Genomic DNA, 22255 nt, shown 5'->3' with positions numbered 1-22255 from the left:
CTGGATGGAAGTGGGGTCCCCCTGGTAGGAGGCAACATACGTGTCTCCTGCATCAAATGTCTCCTGACCCTGGAGAGTGAGGGAGGGGGAGGCTCTGAGCTGCCGGTGGTTCTCACGACTCACCTACGATGTAATAGCGCTGCCCTGTCCCTTCACGTGTGCCCAGCCCCGTGCCTGAGGATACAGAGGTGGGGGGGGGGGCTTCCCCACCCCACCTGGGGGACCACAGATGGAGAATGAGCACCAGCCACCGTATTTCCTCCCCTTACTCAGGTTCCCCGGGTGCTGTGGTCAGTGCGGAAGCTATAATGGTTGGGGGAGGCTCATTTCATTCCCTGAGACTGGCAGCTGAGGCTCTGACCCTGTCTCAGCCCTGTCCCAGCCAGCAGGACCTGAAATCCAGGGAGTTCTGACTTTGTAGTGTGCCTCGTGTCTGCTCCTCAGCCCCCTGCAGCCCAGCCGCCAGTGTCTGCCCCCACCCCTGCCCTCCAGCCCAGAGCAGGAGCCTCCTCACCTCCCCCAGTCCGTCCCTTCTGCACACTGCGAGGCTCGTTTTTCTAAGACCAGACCATTCGTTCAGTGACATTTGAATACCTGCTTTGTGCCAGGACTGGGATGCAGCAATGAGCAAAATAGACCTGGTGGAGTTTCCAGTGGGGAAGACAATCACTCAGACAACTACAAACTGATAGCATGCTATGGAAAAAGACATGTATAACGTGGGGGTCAGATCTTGTCTGTAGGTCAGGAAGGGCTTCCCGGAAGGGGCAGCACATAAGCTGAGATCAGAAGGATGATCAGGAGGTGGGGGGGTAGGGGGGGTGGGCAGCAGCATTCCAGGAAGAGAGGCTGGGACAGGAGGCAGGACAGCTTGTTCTGAGGTCTCCGGGATGGGTGAAGACCCATCTCCGGGATGGTGAAGATGGGCGGTGAGCCTTGAGGTGGACAGGGAGGCTGGGGCAAGGGTTTGACTTTTATCACACTGAGAGCCACGGGGAGCCTGTGACAGTTCTGAGCTCCTGGTGAAGTTCCTGGGAGCACAGTGAGGACTGATCAGTGTAGGAGAGGATGGTGGGAGTGGATGGCCTCCAGAGGGATATAAGGGAAAGCTGAGCGAACTTGCCAATGGATTCATCATGTAGGCGAAGGAGGGAGAGGAGCCACTGTGACCCCTGATAAGCAGGATGGCTGGGGGTGGGGGGTGCACCAGGAGACTCCTCTTCTGGAGGAAACATCTTGAGTTCTGTTAAGGACGTGCTGAGTTTCAGGCATGCCTGTGAACTGCCAAGAGGCAATGAGCAAGTTGTTGGAACCCAGAGGCTGGAGAGGGGAATCTGAGAGTTATCAGCGTGTGGCTTGGATCTAAAGCCATGGACAAGGAGGAGGTCACTGTGGGAGGACGTGCAGAAGAGGAGAGGTCCCAGGACCACGCCTGGGGGAGCGCTTAACATTCAAAGGCCTAGGAGAGGAGGCTGACCAGGCCAGATACAGAGAAGAAGGCAGCAGAGTGCCCTGTGACAGGTGAGCGACAAGCCAGCAGGTCCCCTCTTCCCAGAAGACCGGAGCCCGCTGCCGGTGTTAGCCATGAGGAGGTTGCCGGTGACTTCAGCAAAACCTGAGTTTGCAGGGGTGCAGATTTGAGGCCTCACTAGAGGAGGGTGCGAGCGATGTGGGAAGGTCGCCAGTTTTGGGAGATCCAGCTGTAAGAAGAGGAAAGAGGATGAGGTAGAAGATTGGAAGGAGGCAGAGGCGTGGGCAGATCCAATGCCAAAGGAAATGACATTTACCTTCTGGCCGCACCCATGTGCTGAGCGGAGAAGATAGAGGTGCAGGGAGGGTAGTGATCGAAGGGGAGCCTTCCTTAGAGCACAAGGGCGTGTGCCTGCAATGGGAGCCCGTGTCCTGATGAAGGACAGAGGGACCCATGGGCGACGCCCCAGTGACAATAATAATCAGACCCCGGGTGGCATGGCAGGGAGTTCTGGTTTGGAGTTTGCTGATCCCCGTGGCGTACTCTCACCACGGCCAATGTCAAGCTCCCAACCTGACTTCACTGGAGGCACATTTGACCGTTGGCTCGGGTTCAGAAACCTGCCATGGGCCACGGGATCAGGAGCAGGAAGCAGGGAGGGGCAGGAAGGGGCAGTGTCCAGCAGATGATGGGCTGCGGGAACGCAGGCCCAGGTAGCCAGGTGCTCCCAAGCTTTCCGCCTGGTGGTATGAGTCCTCCCCATCCCTTCCTTACTTCCTTTCTCTCTCTTGGTTTATGGCTTTTTTGTTCCCTCCTTTCTTTTCTCCCATCCTTCTCTTCCGCTCTGTGCTGGACACTGGCGTATCATAGATGGGCAAAATGGAGTTCTTACCCTCAAGTTGTTCGTGACTAATAGGGATCCCACTCAGGCTCAACTTGGTGCCCAGAGGTCTGGTGAGGTGGAGGAGGCGAGAGGCGTTAGGTGGCTTCTCAGACATGCAGAGGTCAGGCAGGGACAGAGAATGAGGTGTTTCTGGCAAATGAGGGGCACTGCCCAGGCCAAGGTGCTGAGGTGCCCTGGCCAGATGACGTGCTTCAGCGTGGCTGGGCCCAAGGAGCCAATGAGGGTCTTTTGGGAGGGAGTAAGTCTGGAGAGAGAACAGGGCCCAGGCCCACCTGGCTTTGCAGGCCCCATGAATTTAACTTCATACAAAGGTGGCCAGAAGCAATTGTGTTCAGGGACAAGCAAGAAGTGGTGTGGTCAGATCTGCATTTTAGAAAAATAATGCTGGTTATAATCTGGCCCTGGGGGTGGGAGCGTCCAGAGGGGGGACAGGGAGACAGCGAGGAGATTATGGTGGCCAGGCAGGAGGGGACTGGTGGTGGCCTGGACTGGGGAAACCAGAGGAGGTGGAAGGAAGGTGAACACAGCTGACGTTTTACTGAGCTGAGTGCTCAGTGTCTGCCAGGCCCTGTGTTCTAAGCACATTAGACATATCGTCTCGCGTACCCCTCCAGTCGATTCTCGGGGCCCCATTGTACAGATAAAGAAAAGGCTTGGGGATTAGAGGATCAGGTAAGGCAATATAAGAGTAGCAAAAACAAATTGAAGAGCTTGCTCAGGCTTGACAAGGTGGGGGTTGCCATCCATGAGACCCTAGCCCTGGACCAGGATGGGCCAGAGGCTGGAGAACACGAGTTTCGTTTGGACATGTTGTCTGGGGGCCTTTGTGACATCCAAGCAGAGAGGTCCCCTGCAGAGTTAGACATTCATTCAGGCCTGAGGCTCTGGGAGAAGCCGGGTTGACTGTAAGAGGTTTGGGGATCCATGGCTAGAAGCCATGGACGCAGGTGAACTTGGCCAGGGAGCACGTGGAGAGTGAAGAGAGGTGCAAACACAGGGAGCCCCGGTGTGTGGGGCCAGGAAGGGAGAGCAGTGGCAAAGGAGCGGCTAAGGGGGCCGTCAGAGGTAGGGGAGTCCTGTGGGGCACGAGGAGGCTTCTCAGAGCACAGGGGAGGGGAGACAAGGAAGCAGATGTTCACGTCATCCCTCATTGCAGAGACAGTTGAGAAGTATGCACTAGAAACAAAGAACAGGGTCACCATCAGGCCTGCTGGAGTGGTTTTCATGGGGCAATGGGGGCCGGAGCCAGAAGGGGACTGAGTGACAGGCGAGGGAGCGGGACCAGACTGGGGCCTGCCTTTCCACAGCATGGCCATGGAGGTGAGGGGCGAGCGGGGGGGGGAGGCGGCTGAGGGCTTACTTACTGTTGAGAAATGAAGGTTTGCCTTTAGCATGTCCTAAAATTTTCCATTTACAGCCTCGATTTTAATTAATTGGTAGAGCTTCGGTAACTCCATCCTACTGGGAACTTACAAAGTACAGTAAAACTTCAGCTAGCCAGAATTCTTGGCAAACGAGCCACTCAGGAAAACGAACATTTATTGGCGTGAAAAGATTTGAAATATAGGATTTCTTTTTAAAAACATTTTTAGTATGGATATAATCACATAAACATATGCAGTAGGGAGAAGACTGTAATGAACCCCCATATCCTCACCATCCCACATGAACAGTAGCTCCAGACCAGTCCTGTGCCCTCCACACCCCGCTGCCCCCAAACTCTGGGACACTTGGAAGCAAACCCTAGACATTTTATCACTTCATTTGTACAGCTTTGTTACGTTTCTCTAAGAGACAAACCCTTTTTTAAAAACTGTGACCACAATACCATTATCACGCCTAAAATCTTTAACAATAATTCCTTAATTTAATCAAGCATTCATTGTTCGGATTCCCCAACAGTCTCATTTTTCCCCCCCCCAGTTGGTGGGTTAAAATTAGGCTCCAAACAAGTCCACACATGGCGTTTATTTGCTCTGTCTGTTAAGACTCCCTTTCTTCTCTTCGTGTCATTTGCGTGTTGAGGAAACCGGGCTGCCTGGAGGCATGTGTGTTTGGGAATGTGGGACAGAGCTGGGCACCACAGCGGAGCGAGCAGGACGGGGAAGTCCGGGGTTGGCAGGATGATGACCAGATAGTCGGGACACCTAGCTGCGGGAAGGAGGCAGGATGTGGAGGCCCGTCCTGAGCAAGGGGAGAGGCCAGGGCTGCTGAGGACTGGGGCCTGTCCTCATGATCCCTGAGGCCTTACGGCTGCCGGAGCTGAAGAGAGGTGGAAAGATGGCCAGGGCCCAGGAATGGGGCAGAGCCAGGTGGGCGACAGGTCAGGGGTCAGGCTGGAGATGAGGAAGGGGCTGGGCCTGAGGTCAGGCCTAGAAGGAACAGGATGTCTGTTGGGGCTGAAGGGAGAGAGGGGAGTGCCAAAAGAAACCAGCTCCTCCCCACCTGGCCCCGTCCCCAGGGCCCCTCCCCTGGCCTCCCAGCTGCGGCTCCACTCAGGGGCCCAGACACCAGTTCCCTTCACAATGCTGGTGATCAGGGGCCCTGATCCCTTGTTCTGCCTTCTCCTCCTCCTGCTCGTGGGCCCCCACAACCCCGTGGGGGCCAGTCCTCCTCAGAGAAGGTTTGAGTATAAGCTCAGCTTCAAAGGACCAAGACTGGCGTTGCCTGGGGCTGGAATACCCTTCTGGAGCCATCATGGAGGTGAGGGGTGGGGTGGGGACCAGCCATGCCCAGGGTCCCTCATAGTGCTGGAGGGGCTGACCAGCTCTGGGTGGCTGTGACTTGGGGAAGACTGGGCCTGCCGGTCCCAGCCTCTGCCCAAGACGGGGCCAGGCCTGGGACAGGCAGGACCTTCGCCCCGGGACCCCTCCCAGGCTTGTCTCCTGTTCCACCCACCACAATCCCACCCCATCTACCGGTCTCCGTTTCTCTTCTCTGCCTCTCTCGTTCTCTGCCCTAGGATTTCTCTCTTTTCCTTTTGCCTCTCCTTGGACCCCCTCTCCTTCCTCTGCCCCTTGGACCCGTAAACACACACATGCTCACGTGCTGAGTCCCAGACACGCAGACACAAGGCAGCTGGGACCAGCACCAACCTCCCTTCTCCCTGCTCCTTGCTGCCGGGCCTGCGGCTGTCCACGAGAACGGGGGGACTGCCCGAAGGGAGGCACCCTCGCGGCCAGCTGCTTTGCCAGAGAGGGCACCAGCTCTGCCCTGTGTGTGTGCTGGGTGGAAGCAGGCACGAGAGCATCTTAACTTCAGGAACTTCCAAACCCAGACCTACAAGGAGTCTGTCTTCTACTTGATCTTGTTCATTAAGGATTTTTGAGGACTTACAAGGACCTATGCAGTAGAGAGGAGCTTAAATTAGGAATGAGCAAGAAGAATGAGACTTAGGGTTAGGGCCGGAGGCATGAAATGAATCCAGGAACAGGGCTTGTGGCCAAAATATGCTGTGAGGTCTGCCCACCCTTCAGAGTTGGGCCATGGATCTGGTTCAGAGCCACCTAGCGGGCAAAACAAAAAGAGAAAGCAGATTCGTTATGTGTTTCTGTGTCTGTGAGATGTAAGTTCTGAGAACGGCATGATTTCTGATTGGGTCTTGGCCCAATCTTCCCTCACAGAGGCACAGGAGGTAAACAAAGGAAGGGGCTGATTCTCACAGCACCAAGCCAGGCCCTGCCTCAAGCCTAGGAAGGCAGGGCCTGTACAGCACTCACTGCCGGGGGCCTTGTCAAGTCTGGCGTGTCACAGACCACAGCAGGGAGCAGAGGCACATTCTCCAAGATCACGCAGTGATATGCTTACCGTCCATTCATTCATTCCTTCACTCACTCATTCACTCATCCTTTTGCCAGAATTCTACCACCATGCCCCTCTGTGCCCAGGCCAGAGATACAGGGCTGAGTCAGACTCAGGGAGCCCACACTTTGGGGTGAGGCCTCATGAACGATCCACATAGAGCTGAATGCGTAAGTGTAGTATACAGTGGGCAATCCTTGCCTCCCACAAGTCACTTCGGAGGCAGTGGTGGCTTCTAAGGCCTCCCAGGACTCCTGGCCTTGCAGCCTCCGAGCCTCCCTGCCCCCAACCCTGGCCTTTGCTGAGCAAACAGCCTGGATTAGCAGTCTCCGGAAAGTCCTGGCAGGGACTGGGCCTTGGGCCAGGTTCCAGGCTGGCACCAGAGGGGTGGGGAGCCAGCTGGGGTGAAGCCTCTGATCTCCCCTCTGATTCCTGCCAAACCTGCCTCAGTTTCTCTCCCCTTTCCTTCGACTCCCCCACCCCCGGCCTCTGTGAATTCTCTCTCACACACATTCCCTTTCCTCACAGTCCTGTCAGCCAGTTGTCACCTTTGCTTTCAGGCTTTCCTCACCTTGGAATGCCCCCTGGGGACCTGCACCCAGAGCCCCACCCCGCGCCCCCACCTCAATGGGCCACACTGGAGTCTCTCCATGCTTCCACAGCCTGGAGTCCTAAACCCCAACGTGGTTGTTCTCGCAAAGTACTCTCCTGTGTCTGGTGGCCTCGGGCGTGTCCTTTTCCCTCACGGGGCCTGTTTCCTCCCCTGAGAAACAGAAAGGGGTGGACACAAATGTCTCTTGTTGGAGAAACGTGTTACAGCTGACACCCGAACAACGCAGGGATTAGGGGTGCCAACCCCACACACAGTGGAAAATTCGAGCATAATAATAACCTGGCTCCCCCAGAGCTTAACTGCTAACAACCTGCTGTCGACCAAAGCCTTACCAATAACATAGACCATCGAGTAACACGGGGTTTTTTTATGTTGTATGTATTATATTCGGTATAAAGTAAGCCGGAGAAGAAAGGAAAATGTTATTAAGAAAATCCCAAGAAAGAGAAAATACAGTTACGCTATCGTACTGTATTTATCGAAAAACAACTCCACATGTGGGGCGCCTGGGTGGCTCAGTCGGTTGAGCGTCCAGCCTCAGATCAGGTCATGATCTCACGGTCTGTGAGTTTGAGCCCCGCGTCGGGCTCTGTGCTGACAGCTCAGAGGCTGGGGCCTGCTTTGGATTCTGTCTCCTTCTTTCTCTGCCCCTCCCCACTTGGGCTCTGTCTCTCTGTCTCTCAAAAACAAATAAAGGTAAAAAAAAATTATTTTTTTAACGAAACAAAACAAAAAAAAAAACTCCACATGGAAGTGGACCCGTGCCATTCAAAGCTATGGAATCAGATGGAGCTGAGTTCCAATCCACTCAGTTCCTTAACTTCTCTGAGCCTCAGTTTCCTCATGTGTCAGGTGGGGTCTTAGAAAAGCAGGTGGCACGGATTTGTGGTGAGGCTTATGTGAGAAGGCATCCACCCCCTGGCAAAGGCCCTGCCAGCCCTGCTGGGCTCCGTGTCCCACTTCTCCTGCGTCTGACTGCCCACCTCTTACTTAATGGCAAGCCTTGATGTTACTTCCTTCCTGCCCCAGAGCCCAGCCCAGGCCAGTGAGAGAGATTGCTGGGGGCGTAGGGGATGGTGGGGCCCTGGCCCTGAGCTGCCCCCGTCCACAGATGCCATACTGGGCCTGGAGGCAGTGCGGCTGGCCCCATCCATGCGGAACCGCAGCGGCGCCGTGTGGAGCAGGGTCCCTGTCCCCTTCTCTGCCTGGGAGGTGCATGTGCAGATGAGGGTGACCGGGCCAGGGCGGCGGGGAGCCCAGGGCATGGTGAGTGGCCCCAAACCACACCCGGCAGAGGGGGTGAGGCAGGGAGGTGGGTGGTGAGCCCGAGGTTCAGTGTCCTGCAGGCCCCCCTCCCCGGGCTGAGCAGCTGGGGACCCACAGGCCGTGTGGTACACCCGGGGCAGGGGCCAAGTAGGCTCTGTCCTGGAGGGGCTGGCCTCGTGGGACGGCATCGGGATTCTCTTCGACTCCTCCACCGAGGATACCCAGGTGAGTAGTGATCTCCTGTCCCTCTCCCCCCCCTTCCCCCTCCCCCTCCAACCCGTGCCCACGGCTCAGGCTGCTCGTCACCTCCCATGCAGAACAGCCCCATCATCCGTGTACTGGCCAGTGATGCGCACACTCGCTACGAGCCACGTGGGTAAGGGCCTGTCCGGACACACCCCTACCCCATTCCTGGGCCCCAAGGGCCTCAGCGGTGACCCACACTGTGTACACAAGCCCCGGCCCCAGCCTCTGATGGGGACTCATCTGAGCTGATGGCTGCTGCCCTGGAACCGCCTCTCGCTTGTCCCAGCTGTGCCTCCTCCAGGACAGGGACCAGAGCCTGCGTGCTCTTCCTAGGAACTGCGCCACTAAGTCCTCAATTCATTCATCCTAACGCCCCAGGTTGGGGGGCGGGACATGAAACGACACAGGGCGTAGCCTGCACTGAGTGTTGCCACTCACACCGTCTCATCTGATCAGCAACACTCTTGAGAAGGGGAGATCATTAGTCCCCAACTACAGGTGAGGGCATTGAGGCCCAGAGAGATGGAGTGAATGGCCCAAGGTCACAACAGCCATTCGCAGAGCTGAGCTTTGAGGTCAGATGGTCCCCGCCCTTCCCCTGAGCCAGCCGTCTGCCTGCCAGAGCCTTCCCTTTCTCCCTGATGACGATGACCAGGCTTCCCATCCCACCCAGGCCCGTCATCAGTGTCTCCCAGCACGCATCCCTTAGCTCATAACAATTAGAATAATTGCTAGCATTTATGGAGTAGAGCTTACCTGTCTGCAGGGCACAGCGCCAAGCACTTTACATTCATTGTCTTAGCTCACCCTCATAACAATGTTATGAGCTAGTTCCAATTATTATCCTCATTTTAAAGACGGGGGAGCTCGGGTTTGGAAAGATGTGGTCATTTGCCCAAGGTCACACAGTTAGAGTGCAAATCGCAGAGCTGGCTTCTCCCTGCTCTGTGCGGCCTCCCTCTTAGCCGCAGGTGGAAGCGCTGTCTGTGTGCCCAGAGAAACCTGGGACCTCTCGGGCCCACAGAACGCGGCTCCCGTCCTCTGTCCTGAGTCTGTCCTGCTGCAGTCTGAGCCTGGCAGAAAAAAGAGGAAAGAGGAGCCCTCCCCAGAGGCGCAGGGGAACGAGGAGTCTGGGGAGGGGGGGGACTGTGGGGGAGGTGGCGGGCCTGGGGGGTTGAGGGCAGAGCTCCAGTGCTGCTCCCGGCTCTGTCCCCCTAGGGAAGAGTCACAGGAAGGCCCTGGCGTCTTCTGCCAGGCAAGGCTTGCTTTCCAGCTCCCCTCTCTCCTGCTAAAGAAGCAAGGGAGACTCATGCTAGACAACAGGGACACGTTCCATCCCGGGTGACCCGTGGGCGGGGGGGTGGGGGCGTGCTGTAGGCCTGGGCAGAAGGGCCCCTGGGACGACCCCCACTGTCCACGCCTTGCGTCCTGTGTGGCCTGGCTGAACTCCAAGTGCCCACAGGGATGCAGCCAGCGGGGTGCTGGGCTCCTGCCACCGGGACTTCCGTAACCTGCCGAACCCCCTCAGAGTTCAGATCACCTACTGGGGGCAGAGGCTGCGGGTGAGTAGCCCTTCCTGCTTTCTCAGATTCCCTGGGCAGGGAGTGCAAACCATAGGACTCAGAGCTACGGAGTTGCTATGTGAGTGCCCATGGCCCCAACACACCCATGCCTGTGACACCACACAGGGGCCCGACACATACAGGTGGCACCCACAAGGGACCCTCCTCCCTGCACAGACTCCTAACTCCCAGAGCACATACTGACGAGGGCTAGCGTGAGACCAGGCAAGCGTGCCCCTCCATGCCATGCTGACACCAAGCTGGGTGGCCGCTTGCCCACCTTTAGAACCCAGGGAAGCCAGTGAATCAAAGGTGGGGATGACAACCCGCTGCCGGGGAGAGGTGGGGGGTTCCAACCGCGAGAGGCTCACTCCTCTGTGCCCCTCAGGTGTCCTTGAACAGTGGCCTCACTCCCAATGACTTAGATGAGGTCTGTGTTGACGTGGGTCCACTGCTTTTGGCTCCTGGAGGTTTCTTTGGGGTCTCGGCAGCCACTGGCACCCTGGCAGGTGAGGGCCTTCCTTCTGAGCAGGTGAGAGCAGAGGAATGGTACCTAATGAAACATCCTGAGCACACCTTCTAAAGAGCTCTGGGTGTGGGGCCAGCCACTTCCTCTCTGTGTGGTCTGGGCAAGTCATGAGCCCTCTCTGGGCCTCTGTTACCATCGGGGCAAGGTCATGTCTGCCTTGCAGAGTTGCTGAAAGTCTCAAATAGGATAAAGCACAAGAAGCGTTTATTCCAGTGATGGCCCCGTAAGTGCCCCAAGCTGGGAACTGTGGGGCAAGTAGAAGAGGGACAGCCATGAGGACATTGAGGAAACCGCAAAGGGGTGTAACATAATGAAGAGTCCACGGAGGGACCCACAGCTGGCAAGCAGGGTGCAGTCTGAGGGTGGGAGTTCTTGAAGGCTCGGACTTTAGTCTTTAGACTCTGAGCACTAGGGAGCAGTGGAAGGTTTCCAAGGAGGAAAGTGACACGGTCTCAGAGCCATGCTGAGGAGGTGGCCGTCATATGGTTGCTTCTGCCACTCTGGGGCCTGAGGGTGTCACTCATTCTGTTGCCATGGCTGTAGCCCAGGACTGTCCAGTTTTCCCACTCAGTGTGGGCCCACCCTTGGCTCTGCGTGTGGGTCAACCCTCACAGTCCACCCATCTGCTTGTCTGCCCCTCACTCCTTTCCCATGAAGTGAGCAAGACGAAGGTTAGAGGGGCCCAGAGTCACCCAGATCTCCTGCCTGCCTGGAATATAATAGAGTCGGGCAGGGGAACCGGGGGGCGGGGGAGTGAGGGCTGAGTGAGTGGGCTGCTGGGCAAGGGCGGGGGTCTTACCTTCCCTTCTCTGCCCCCCCTTCCAGATGACCATGACATCCTGTCCTTCCTGACCTTCAGTCTGAGTGAGCCGGATCCAAAGGTGATGCCACCCCTGGGTCAGCCTTCAGGGATTGCTGGGGGAGACAGTCCAGGGACCCCTTCCTGCCCCAGATGCTTCTATATCATGGTGTATTCAGCCCTGTCATTCGAGCCGCTATCTCTACTGATCTCTCCCTCTCTTTCTCTCTCTCTGAGTTGCTCAGACCAGGCCTTGTGCTGGGCAGTGCGGGGGGCCAGAGGTGACCTAGAGCTAGGCCCCGTTCCTGAAGCACCTCCCAGGCCGTCAGGGGGCTGTGGGAGCACAGAGGACGGGTCCTGACCAGCCAGGGGAGCAGGGAAAGCCACCTGGAAGGCATGAGCTTGAAAGGGCAGAGAGAGTAGCTGAGTGGAGGAGCAGCACAAAGGTCTGAGTCCTGGGCGAGCCGCTGGGGCCTGGGCGGCAGCTGGAGACATAAGCGTGGGGGATAGGGAGCAGCAGAGCCTGAAACCACAGGGCTTGGTGGCCGGGGTGCTTCCTCCCTGGGTGGGATGCGTGTTTGGTCCGGGAGCGGGACTGGACTTGTGGAGGCCCCGTGGGAAGGCTCCCCTCACCCGCAGCTCTCCCAGGGGTCTCAGGCCTGAGTTTGGTCTTCTTCCTCCAGCCTCCCCCGTCGCCCTTTCTGGAGATGGAGCAGCTCCGGCTGGTGAAGCAGCTGGCAGGGCTTCGGGCAAGGCTGGCCCTGGGCGCCAGGGAGGATGTGATCCCAAAGCTGAGCTCCGAAGTCCAGGAAGAGGGTAGGGACCCAGGGAGCAGGCAGGGGAAGTAGGGGTCCATTTGAGCATCACAGGATCCTCTTCCCTTGGAATCAGGGGTGCTTTAACCAATCGGGAGACGAAGGTTCGAGGAGGCCATATCTAGCAGACCCCGGGGCCCAGGCTCTGTCCGATCCCCACCCCACCACCCAGACACAACTTTCTGGGGGAGAGCTGGAGGCAGAAGCCATGTCTTTCTGCCCCTCCTCTCCAATAAGCCCCAAAGATAGGATCTGCTACCCCACTGCAGTGGGCTACCTGGCCCAGCTCTGCCCCAATCTCCAGGAAAAAGGATCCTTGGCCTGGAAGAGATGCTGGGCAGACACCGCCAGATCCTGCAGGCTCTCCAGGGTCTCTCCAGACAGTTGGCCCAGGCCGAGAGGCAGTGGAAGAAGCACCTGGGGACCCCAGGCCATGCCAGGCCTGAGGGAGCCTGGGTGAGTGGCCCCTTGGGCACCCAAGGCCCTGCCTGCAGGCCTCGAAAAGCAAGCTCCCTAGCCACTGGGTTCCTGGCACCGGTGAGCTCCCTCTGTCCAGAAAGAGGAGAAAGCACTATACTTAGGATCTAGTCTCCCCCAAGGTCTGGAGGGAAAGGAGGGCAGGGGTGCAGTGCTGCAGGTTGCAGGAGGGGGTAGACCTGCCAGGCGGGGGAGCATACAGGAGGGTAGCCCTGCACGAGCAAATGCCCACGGATCCACGCGGCCGGGGCTGGGGAGAGGAGATGCCAGGTATTTGGACACGGGTCTGTAGACAAGCGCCAGAAATAGACTGGGTGCTAATTTGCATGTAGCTCCACATGTGATTTGGTTCCCATACGGCTTGCTTAATGCTCAGACGCACCAGAATCCTCGTTTTTATCTCCACTGCCATCCTGGCTTCTCCTCCAAACAGTCATGCCCCGTGGCACGCCCAGCCTGGGGCCCGAGAGCTGAACTCAGTCAAGCTGTTAGATGCCAGGCAGAAGAGGCCGGCGACTCCTGTGGGCTTTGCTGGGCTCTGGCAGCTCAGGGTTTACATCTCGTGTCCTCAGGCCAGAGCAGCTGGGGCTGGGCTGCTGGAGTGGGGGAGTGGGGACGGGGCCACACTCCAAGGCTAGGCCTCTATGATCCTACTTCCAGGCCCAGAACTCTTGCTGCCAGATTCTCTCCACCCCAGAGAGGGGCAGCCACTTCTCCAGGCCACTCACCGAGACAGAGGCCTAAGCATTGAGAGTTGCTCGGCACTGGCCCCATCCTGGACTGTGCCCTGCGGTTGGGGTTGGGGAGAGGGGGGCGGTAGGTAGAAGACTGGACTGGGCCTCTGCCTCCTTTAAGGGCAGAACCACTTCTGAAAGGGGGAGGAAGCCCATGACCCTCAGGGGGAGGGATTTGAGAAGAGGGGGAATCCAGAAGCCCAGGTGCACAGGGGATAAACTCAACGTGTCAGATAATGTCCAAACTGAGGAAGGGCCAGGTGAGGTGGTAAGGTGTTCCAGAAGGAAGAGGGCTACAGTGTCCTCGGGAAGGTAGACTCTGAGAAGAGAAGGGCTGTGGCCTGGGCCCTGGAGAACAGGCTGGCCCTGCTGCAGGATTCTGCCAAGGTCAGCGCCCTGCTCCGTGGACAGAGGACTCTGCTCCAGGACCTGCAAGAGATGAGGTAAGGGCACCTGCGAGGAGGGGTTCTGGGGGAGGGGCAGAGAAGTCCGGCTCCACCCACTTGCTCAGCCTCAAGTTCCTCCATCGGCCCCCTATTCCTTTCCTCACTTCCTGAGCATCCAGCACAAAGCCTGGCACACAGGGAGGGGCGGGGGCAGAGTTAAGTCTGTCCAGTCGACCTGAATTTAATTGAATCAAGTTTAAAGTTTTGAAAATCCTAATTTAAAAGTAACTCTCCCTGGGGAGGGACACAAACCCCCTCCCCAGGGAGAGTTAGTAAATCTGAGCCTTCCTTCAGGGACGGCTCGTGGAATGAGGGGATGTTTTGATGGCGTTCTTGGAGGAACCATAACCAAGATCAGGCCGAGCTGAAGAGGGCAGTCCCTGACTTCTTTTTGCCCCCCTCCAGCCTCCCAGCACCCCACTCTAGGCCAAGCCCAGGGAGCTACCCATGGGGCTCTGGGGACAGGGAAGTCACCCTGATGTGACAGAGCAGGGAAGCTTCAGGCTGGGTGCTGGATTCTGGGTCCCTCACCCACATCTAGATGCTTGGGGATGGGAAGATGGGAAGAGGAAGAGGAACCAAATCCCCTGGGGCCTGGGGATGGAAAACAAAGCCCAGGGAGCCTGGAGTTGAAACAGACAACGTTAGGAAGACCCTTCTCTGAGCTAAAGCTGTCTGAGGATATAGGAAGAAGGTTTGGGGTAAGACCAGCCCCTAAGAAGGAGCCCTACGGATGGTGCCTGTTTCCCACCAGGTGCTGCCGTTAGGGATTGTGAGAAATGGTTAGGAGGCCTGGGTGCAACCAGAAGAGATAATGAGTCATCTCCCTTGGTTTCCACCCCCCACCAGGGATGCGGCTGCCCACGTGGTCTCAAAAGCCCAGCTCTTCTATCTGCCTGTGGGCACCAAGCATCATTTCTCAGAGCTGGCCCAGATCCTGGGCCTCCTGCAGAAGGACCTTCGGGGCCCACTGGTAAGGGGGAAGGAAGGGGTGCCATGGGGGCCCCATCCTTGAGGTTCTGGCGCAGCCCCCTTCTTCCAGCACTTCTGCGTCCCCAGGCCCCTTCTGCCCTTGCACTCCCCTCCCGGGACTGCTGACAGGCACACCTGTATCTGTGCCTGTGTCTGTGATACAGATCTCACCTTCTCTCTGCCCTCTCTGCACTCTGGAGAGTACCACAGACTCTCAGTGGCAGCAGGGCCCTGGGGACCACTTGGTCCAACTCCTTCAGTGACCAGAAGGGAAATGGCAATACTAGAGATCGATGGTGGAACCTTCTCTTCCCTGTGCCCCTGGCCCATCTTGCTCCTACCTTGGCCCTCACCATCACCTTGTCTTTCACTCTATTTCTTTCTCATCTCTAGAGCCTTCAGACCCCTGGTGATCCCTGGCCCCAGTCCTTCCCAGCCGTCCCCACAGATGGAGCCAGGGGAGCTAGGGTTGGGGAAGTGGCTTCCTCTCCAAGCTCCCTGGATGAGAACCAGGGTGCCCCAAGCCTGGGGGAGGGAAATAGAGCCCACACATGGCCCAGATTCCAGGTCCCCTTTTTCCTTCTGGGTAAGAAGCCGACCCAGGACCTTAGAATGTCCCCTTTCAGAAAGCGGCAGCCAAGAACCGCCGCCCACCTGGCCAACCCCCAGGAGCCTCCTCGTGCCTGCGGCCCAGCATCTTCTTGTTCTTCCTCCTCATTCAGACTATAGGCTTCTTCTGTTACGTACACTTCAGGTGGGTCTTCCCATGACTGAGACATGCTATACTACTTGACATCTCTTGATTCTGGGTCATAGCCATTCGATTGGAGACATGGGGCACTGAGGCCCAGGGGTAACATGCCTGGTCTACCAGGGGCAAGGAGCAGCACCCAGCCTAGGACCCATTTTTCCAACAAGCTCTACTGGCCGCCTGCTCAACCGCTTGTCCCATCTAAGCCCTGCCCTCACAAAACTCACTTGCTAATGTGAGAAACCGATGAGTAACTGATAGTCACACCCTATCTGGTCAGTGCCATAATGGCAGGGAGCTCAGGGGCTGTAACAGTATGGGAAAAAAGCACTTGACCCAGCTTAGGGAGATCAAGGAATTGACTAGAAGGGACATTGGATGTGGGTCAAGATAACTAGGAGTTTTCTAGCCTGACAAGATAAGTAAAGGCATCAATACAGAGGAACAGGGTAAGAAAAGGCATGGAAGCATGAAAAAAAGCACAATATTCTGGAGAAAAAGTGTCAAGTTTGGTGTCAAAGCAAAAGGTGGGACCAGTTTGTGAAACTGGGCAAGGAGAATTTAAAAGAGAATTTAAAAGAGAATAAAAAGGAGGTCACTAATTCTGCTTGACGGGTGTTTGTTGAATGAATGAAACATTTAGAGATGGTGAGTGTGCTAAGGTGCTCAGAAATCGGACTGACAGTCCTTATTGGTGGAATGTCAAGACGAGAAGAATCAGTGTGGTCTGGGATGCTCCTGGAGGAGTGAAGCGTGCTGAGCTTTAAAAGCAGAGTGGAAGGAGGGACAGCCTCCAGGTAAAAATAGAAAAGGTCCCAAGTGGAAATGATGACAAGCTTATGCATTATGTACGAGTTCGATGGTGGCCATAAGGCTGGAGCCACCTAGACAGGCCTTGAATGCCAAGGAAAGAGTCTGGTCCTGATGGGGCAGGCCAAGGGAGCCATAGAAGGTCTTAGAACAAGGGAGGCTGTAATGGAGAGATGGTAGAGAGGTGAATGTAGAAGTCTGGTCTCAAGAGCCCTGAAGGAAGAGATCCAAGTAACCTTCTTCTCCTTTCCCTGGCAGTAGGCAGGAGCTGGACAAGAGCCTTCAGGACTGTTTGTCCACAGGCAGCCCTCCTCTGTGTCCTGCACCACGCATTCCTGGGGCCCTGGGGATTCTGAGGAGGCAACCTCTCTCCTCCAGCATACACGCATGACTCACCTCAAAGCCCTGAAGGAATCTCCCTTCTCCTGAAGGAAGTGGATGGTGTCCAGGGGGTGAGGGTTTGGCCCGTACTTCTCCTTCTGGGTGCCCAGCTCCTGCCCACACCTTAGCTTTTGGGTAGCTCCAATCTTATTAAAGGTGATTTCCATCTCCCCACGTTTTGTTTGATATGCTCATTTACCTTCTGGCTTTACCTTAATTTCTCTGAAGGCTTTCACCTTCTCTGGATAGGTAGCTGGGAGTGGGCTCCAAGCGGGCAAGGACATCAAGGACTGGTCTGATTGCCAAAAGACCAGATACCCCACAAGCCTCGAGCCCTGGACTGTGGATCGAGAGGGAGTCACAACTGTGGTAATTCTGTCCCCAGAACAAAGAGTGGAATCTCCAGGTGCCCCTCTTGGCCCAGCCCAGCCAGCATCACCATGAACAACTCTCTCCCTCCCCATTTCCTGTAGCTCTAGGGGTCAGCAGAGCTGGCATATGAGGGAGAACTCTGAGGCAACCCATGGAGACATAACTGGGATTCCCGCTTTCCGGTCTCCCTTTCCCAGCGTCCAGCTCTTTGGGCAGCTGCTGGGGCAGCGGGGTGGGGAGGATGGTGTAGGGCCCAGGGCTGGATCTTTGCCCCTTGCTGCCACTTGGATCTGCCAGCTGAAATCCTGGCTATCAGCGACCTGGGAGAGGAGGAAGTGGGGGGAGAGTAGGAAACAGGGTTCTGGACACGCATCGGTGCAGCCCCTTTCCCTGGGGAGCGACCCCACCCCGCGCAGGCCCTAATCCGTTGTTAGCAATGCCCAGGCGGAGCTTGGCGTTGAAGGAGGCACGTGGGGGAGGCGGGAGTGCGGAGCGGGCACGTGGTCCAGCCTCCTCAGCCCCGTGCATGCCCCCCGCCCCCCGTGAGGAGGGGTTTGGGGAGGTGGGGGCGGGCCTGGGCGGGGGCGGGCGGCGGGAGGCTCAGAGCGTGGGGCGCGGGCCGGCGGCAGGAGCTGTCCGCGAGACCTAGTGCTGAAGTAGGTGCGGACGTGCCTGGCGCCCGGCGCCCGGTGCCAGGGCCAGCGAAGACCATGGCGTTCATGGTGAAGACTATGGTGGGCGGCCAGCTGAAGAACCTCACCGGGAGCCTGGGGGGCGGCGAGGACAAGGGGGACGGGGACAAATCGGCGGCCGAAGCGCAAGGCATGAGCCGAGAAGAGTATGAGGAGTATCAGAAGCAACTGGTGGAAGAGAAGTGAGTGGGATCCCTTCCTGGCTCCAACGACCTTCCCCCCATCCCCACCCCCTCCAGCTACCTGGCCCACCTCTAGGGCGGTTTCAGACCCCGAGCCCTCTCACCCTACTTTTCTAGATGCGATAGGAGGCTGGGTTGTGCTTTCTAGGCTGCCCCCAGAGCCGCCCCATCTCAGACCCAGGACCCGGCCCCAGCTTCGCACTCAGGGCTCAGAGGGAGTGGGGGCAGGGGCAATAGGGACCTGGGATGGGGTGGGGGCACGTGCATTTCTGACGAAACAAGTAATCCCTTAATCCGATCTGGTCCTAACCGTCTGCATCTTCCAACTGGAGCTCCTCTAAGCCTGAGGCTCCGAGAAAAGTAATGAATCTGAGGGGGCTCAAAATCACGGAGACAGATCTTGAGATGGGGCACTCATAGATACTGAGCCTCAGTGTCTTCTTGTGTGCAGGCAGTGCTGGGACAGAGAGGCAGCTGGGGTGGGATAAGGAGCTGGACCCCAGAGTTAGGTTGCTTAGGTTTAGATCCAGGTTTTGTGTCTGTTTAGCTAGATGACTTTAAGCCAGTTACTTAAACCTTTCTGTGCCTCAGTTTCCTCTTCTGTAAAATGGTGATGGTAATCATAAAGCATGCCTTATATATGTATAAGAATTAAATTATTTAACGCATGTTAACTTCATAGCACAGTGCCTGGAACATAGTAAATCATTAAATATTAGCTATTATTTTGCTTACTCCTGATAACAGTTTTTTTGTAAGTTGCAAAAGAGGAAAATAAGTGACTTATCCAAAGACATACCGAGAGTGGTAGTGCAGCCAGGACGCAAACCCAAGTCTGCCCCGAATACTTTCCCCCACAAGACACAATCTGTCAGGAAGGGAAAAGACAGACGGAGTTGGAGGCCGCGAGAGGTACCCATTAGGGTCTGCAGAGTGAGCCAGACCAGCTGACTCTCCAGTGGCCGGTGCAGAGGCAACAAAGGACAGTCATGATGGGGAGAGAGGCAGCAAAGACTGACGGAGGCCCGCCAGGTCAGACACACAGGCTAACGGGCTGGAGCAAAGCGGTCGGCGCCGGGACAGGGAGACCCCGCCGGCCCTTTCCTCGCAGACCCCGCCCATTCTCTCAGCCCTTGAGATGACTCCGCCCCGGTGCCCCCGCAGGATGGAGCGGGATGCGCAGTTCACGCAGAGGAAAGCAGAGCGGGCCACGCTGCGGAGCCACTTCCGAGATAAATACCGACTGCCCAAGGTAAGCTTACGAGCCTGGGCTGGCAGGTACATCTGGGATTCTGAGCTTGGGGCTCCCCACTCTTTCTCCCAGCACAGCTGGGCACCACAACTTTCAGCTCCTAAAACTCATGGAGACGAGTTCTTGGTTGGATCCTTCGTTCTCGGACTCAAAGCCCAGTCTTCCCAAGGCTGATAGGTTTGTGTTTCTGGAGCCAGTTCAGGCCCCTTCTCTCCCCTACCTACCACTCTCCCAACCCCCAGTCAAGCCCAGGCAGATGAAGAAGTGGAAGGCAGTAGATTTTACCCCAGGGTTGAGTACACTCCGAGCTCCTGAACACCCATGGAGGGTGGGGTGGGGTAGAGAATGCACACCCTCTGTGTGCCAGGCACTTGACCTTCATGCCCTTATGTAACCCCTCAATAACACTTCCAGGTAGCTATCACCCACACTACAAATAAGGAAACTGAGACTCAGAGAGGTTGAGGGACTTGTCAAGGCCATACAACCAGCTAGTAATGGAGCTGGGGTCAGAGCTCAAGCCTGTGAATGCTGAACCTCAGCTTGCTCCAGGACTCCTGGCTGGCTTCCAGGGTGTGGTGTCTGTCTGCAGAGAGCAAAGTGCCCCTTGGTTGGCCAAGCAGCCAGGAAGACGTCTCCCATAGGCACTACAGCAGTACATGGGCATGTAAGTGTTGCCTAAGGAGAGAACTGAGGCACAAGCTACTCCCAGTGCCTAGCATCTTCCACTTGAATTGAAAGACCAGACATGTGAACATTACATTCACTCATTCAACAAATGTTTACTGATCCCCTGGCTGCCTCTGACGTTCCACAGGGCACCAGCCTTCGGGAAGTCTCTCAGAGGGAAAACCACTCCAGAAAGCCTAGAAAGCTACTGAGTTAAACCCAGCTAAGAATGGAATCATAAAAAAAAAAAAAAAAAAAAAAAAAAAAAACCAGGAATGGAGTCATTCCTCAAATGCTTGCACGAGCCACATTAAGAGAAACAACTCCTGCCACCAGGAAACTCTGAGTCTAGTAGATGAGGGAAGACTTGGTGGTAACTGAGTAGGACATAAAGTGGAAAGCCCCAGGGTCCCCAAAGGGAAAGAGAAGTGCAATGGCAGTCAGTAGGTGTTGTGCAAAGAGAGCACAGATGTTGGAATCCACGATGTAGGTTTAAAACGAGCGTCTGTGCTTCCTAGTTGTGTGACCTTGCCCAAGTTGCTTACTTGAGTAATTTACTTAAACTGCACCTCAATTTCCTTACTTGTAAAATACAGATAAAAATACCCACCTCACAGGGTTATTTTGAATGTCAGCCATACAGTAGGCATTTGATAAATGGTACCCATCACTATTATCAGTAACGTCTTCCAGTGTAGTTAATGATAGTCAGCATGTGACTTGGCTGATTAGCACAGTTTGACTCCTAAGTATTTTCATTTTGCTTTATTCACTATGCTGGTGTCTTCCAATATCTCAGAGTGAAGTAAGGTGGTATAAAAGTGCAAGGTCTCCCTGTCCAAGTGTCAAAAGCTTGATCCTGGGATGGGGGTGGGGGAGTGGGTGGCTGAACTCACCAGAGTGAGTTCTCATGCGGCTCGAGAATCTAGGGGCTGGGAGCCCAGTCCAGGCCTCCTCCCTGTCCCTTCAACTTTGGGTCTTCATGGACCTCCAACCACACTCCACCCTCCCCTCTTCCCTTCAGAACGAGACAGATGAGAGCCAGATTCAGATGGCAGGTGGAGACGTGGAGCTGCCCCGGGAGCTGGCCAAGATGATTGAGGAGGACACAGAGGAGGAGGAGGAGAGGGCCTCCGTCCTCGGGCAGTTGGCCAGTCTCCCTGGCCTAGACCTCGGCTCACTCAAGGACAAGGCCCAGGCCACATTGGGGGACCTCAAGCAATCAGCTGAGAAGTGCTACATCATGTGACTACTTCCTCTGGGGCTGCCCGCTGGGGTAACCAGAGGGCTGGGCCCGCATGAGGGCTAAGAGCATGTCCCAGTGTTCAGGGACCCATACCCCATCTTAGTTTTGTTCCCCCTGTCCCATGCTAGCTCAGGACCCTTCCCATCTGTGGCCCAAGTCTGCCTTCTGGTCTTTCTCTTTCCACTAGGAACAAAGTCCCCATTCCTCACCCTTCTCCTCAGGACCCACCCTCTCTACTCAGCCTGGAGAGGCCTCCTAAGATTGTAGGAATAGGCCCATCCCTCTCTGGCCATTGCCCTAAGTTCCTGCACACAGGATCACGCATAGAGAGACCCACAGAGGGACATAGAAGCTGTGGCATGTGCAGAGGCGTATGCCACAGCTGCATCCTGGCACACCCTGGCACACCCTGGCACAGACGCACATACACAGGGTCTGTGGGCAGATACCCTCAGGAGACAAGAGACCCAAGGTTGAGCCTCCACGTTCATTCTCCTTGAAAGCCACTGCTCTTTCTGGGTCTCATTTCATCATCTCTAAAATGGCGATGGACTGGCTAATTTCTAAGACTTTCTGGCTTGGCCTCCCTGGCCTTCGGAGCCAACCCCACACCACTCCTTGGGCAAGACAGCAGCTGTAGCCGTAGCCTCTAGTGGCTGCCGTTGTACTGTGGGCTCTGGCTCTCAGGAGCTGAGCGATGCTGTGTGAGGGGCCGAGTGCCAAGGACGAAGCTGGCACTGAACGGTAGCCCAGGAGGCTCTAGGCCTTTTCTGGACTCAGGCCCAGGCAATTTCTGTTCTGTTCCCATAGAACTCTCTCCGGATTCCATAGCTGGATCTCTTCTCTCCACTCAGCGAAAAATAAAAATTTGAAAAGATGTACCTATCCTCCCACTTCTTAAGGACCTCCAGGAGTCTTGGGGTTCACAGCCCCACAACCCTCCTCAACCATAGCTTCATAGGAATGCCAGCAAGCTCTACCCTCTGGGGGCCCTGGGCAAGAGCGGGGTCCCCACACTGCCCAAGCACCAAGTCCAGCCCGGGGCCAGAATAGGTCTGGGCTTTGGGGAGGATGTGGCAGCCAGCCGGATGGGGATGCACCTGGAGAAGGTCAGGCCTCCAGGCCACTACTTGGAACCACAGGAGGGGCTGTGGCTCAATCACAGCTGTCTCTGGCGCCTGCGCCTATACCCCCTTCTCACCTCGGAGATGGAAGGTATAACAAAAAGAAGGCAGGGCAACCGCTTTCCAGTCCTGGCACTGCTG

General features: G+C 56.4%; 2 protein-coding genes across 4 annotated transcripts; both read left to right on the top strand.

Moving 5' to 3' along the window:
• The first annotated feature begins 2327 nt into the window (after positions 1–2327).
• On the top strand, positions 2328–17437 carry LMAN1L (lectin, mannose binding 1 like). Of its 3 annotated transcripts, XR_006704521.1 has the most exons (14): positions 2328–5078; positions 7901–8055; positions 8173–8280; positions 8373–8431; positions 9764–9863; positions 10252–10372; positions 11218–11273; positions 11875–12007; positions 12311–12462; positions 13593–13660; positions 14513–14636; positions 15262–15389; positions 16455–16648; positions 16827–17437. XR_006704521.1 is itself a non-coding variant. In XM_045449072.1 (13 exons), exons 1-13 carry the CDS (start codon positions 4673–4675, stop codon positions 16585–16587), a joined length of 1740 nt encoding a protein of 579 aa, XP_045305028.1. In that variant the 5' UTR covers positions 2328–4672; the 3' UTR covers positions 16588–16751. The 3 variants fall into 3 exon arrangements, 2 of the variants coding, with proteins under 2 accessions (XP_045305028.1, XP_045305027.1); XM_045449072.1 differs by lacking the exon at positions 16827–17437 and having other exon boundaries at positions 16458–16751; XM_045449071.1 differs by lacking the exon at positions 16827–17437 and having other exon boundaries at positions 16455–16751.
• A 106-nt stretch (positions 17438–17543) lies between these two features.
• On the top strand, positions 17544–21871 carry CPLX3 (complexin 3). The gene is made up of 3 exons (XM_045449073.1): positions 17544–17823; positions 18988–19075; positions 20769–21871. The coding sequence occupies exons 1-3, from the start codon at positions 17660–17662 to the stop codon at positions 20991–20993; spliced, it is 477 nt and encodes a 158-aa protein (XP_045305029.1). The 5' UTR covers positions 17544–17659; the 3' UTR covers positions 20994–21871.
• The last annotated feature ends 384 nt before the right edge of the window (positions 21872–22255 follow it).

This window comes from Leopardus geoffroyi, chromosome B3 (assembly GCF_018350155.1).
Source record: "Leopardus geoffroyi isolate Oge1 chromosome B3, O.geoffroyi_Oge1_pat1.0, whole genome shotgun sequence".
Taxonomy (NCBI): Eukaryota; Metazoa; Chordata; class Mammalia; order Carnivora; family Felidae; genus Leopardus; species Leopardus geoffroyi.
This window is presented reverse-complemented; position numbering and strand designations above follow the sequence as displayed.

What these genes read in the sequence shown, in the direction of transcription:
- LMAN1L (XM_045449071.1), top strand. Translation starts at nt 4,673, where the DNA reads ATGGGGCAGAGCCAGGTGGGCGACAGGTCAGGGGTCAGGCTGGAGATG. An exon ending in ACTGGGGGCAGAGGCTGCGG is followed by an intron (nt 9,864 to 10,251) that starts GTGAGTAGCCCT and finishes TGTGCCCCTCAG; the next exon opens with GTGTCCTTGAACAGTGGCCT. An exon ending in AGGACCTTCGGGGCCCACTG is followed by an intron (nt 14,637 to 15,261) that starts GTAAGGGGGAAG and finishes GTCCCCTTTCAG; the next exon opens with AAAGCGGCAGCCAAGAACCG.
- CPLX3 (XM_045449073.1), top strand. Translation starts at nt 17,660, where the DNA reads ATGGCGTTCATGGTGAAGACTATGGTGGGCGGCCAGCTGAAGAACCTC. An exon ending in AAGCAACTGGTGGAAGAGAA is followed by an intron (nt 17,824 to 18,987) that starts GTGAGTGGGATC and finishes GTGCCCCCGCAG; the next exon opens with GATGGAGCGGGATGCGCAGT. An exon ending in ATAAATACCGACTGCCCAAG is followed by an intron (nt 19,076 to 20,768) that starts GTAAGCTTACGA and finishes TCTTCCCTTCAG; the next exon opens with AACGAGACAGATGAGAGCCA.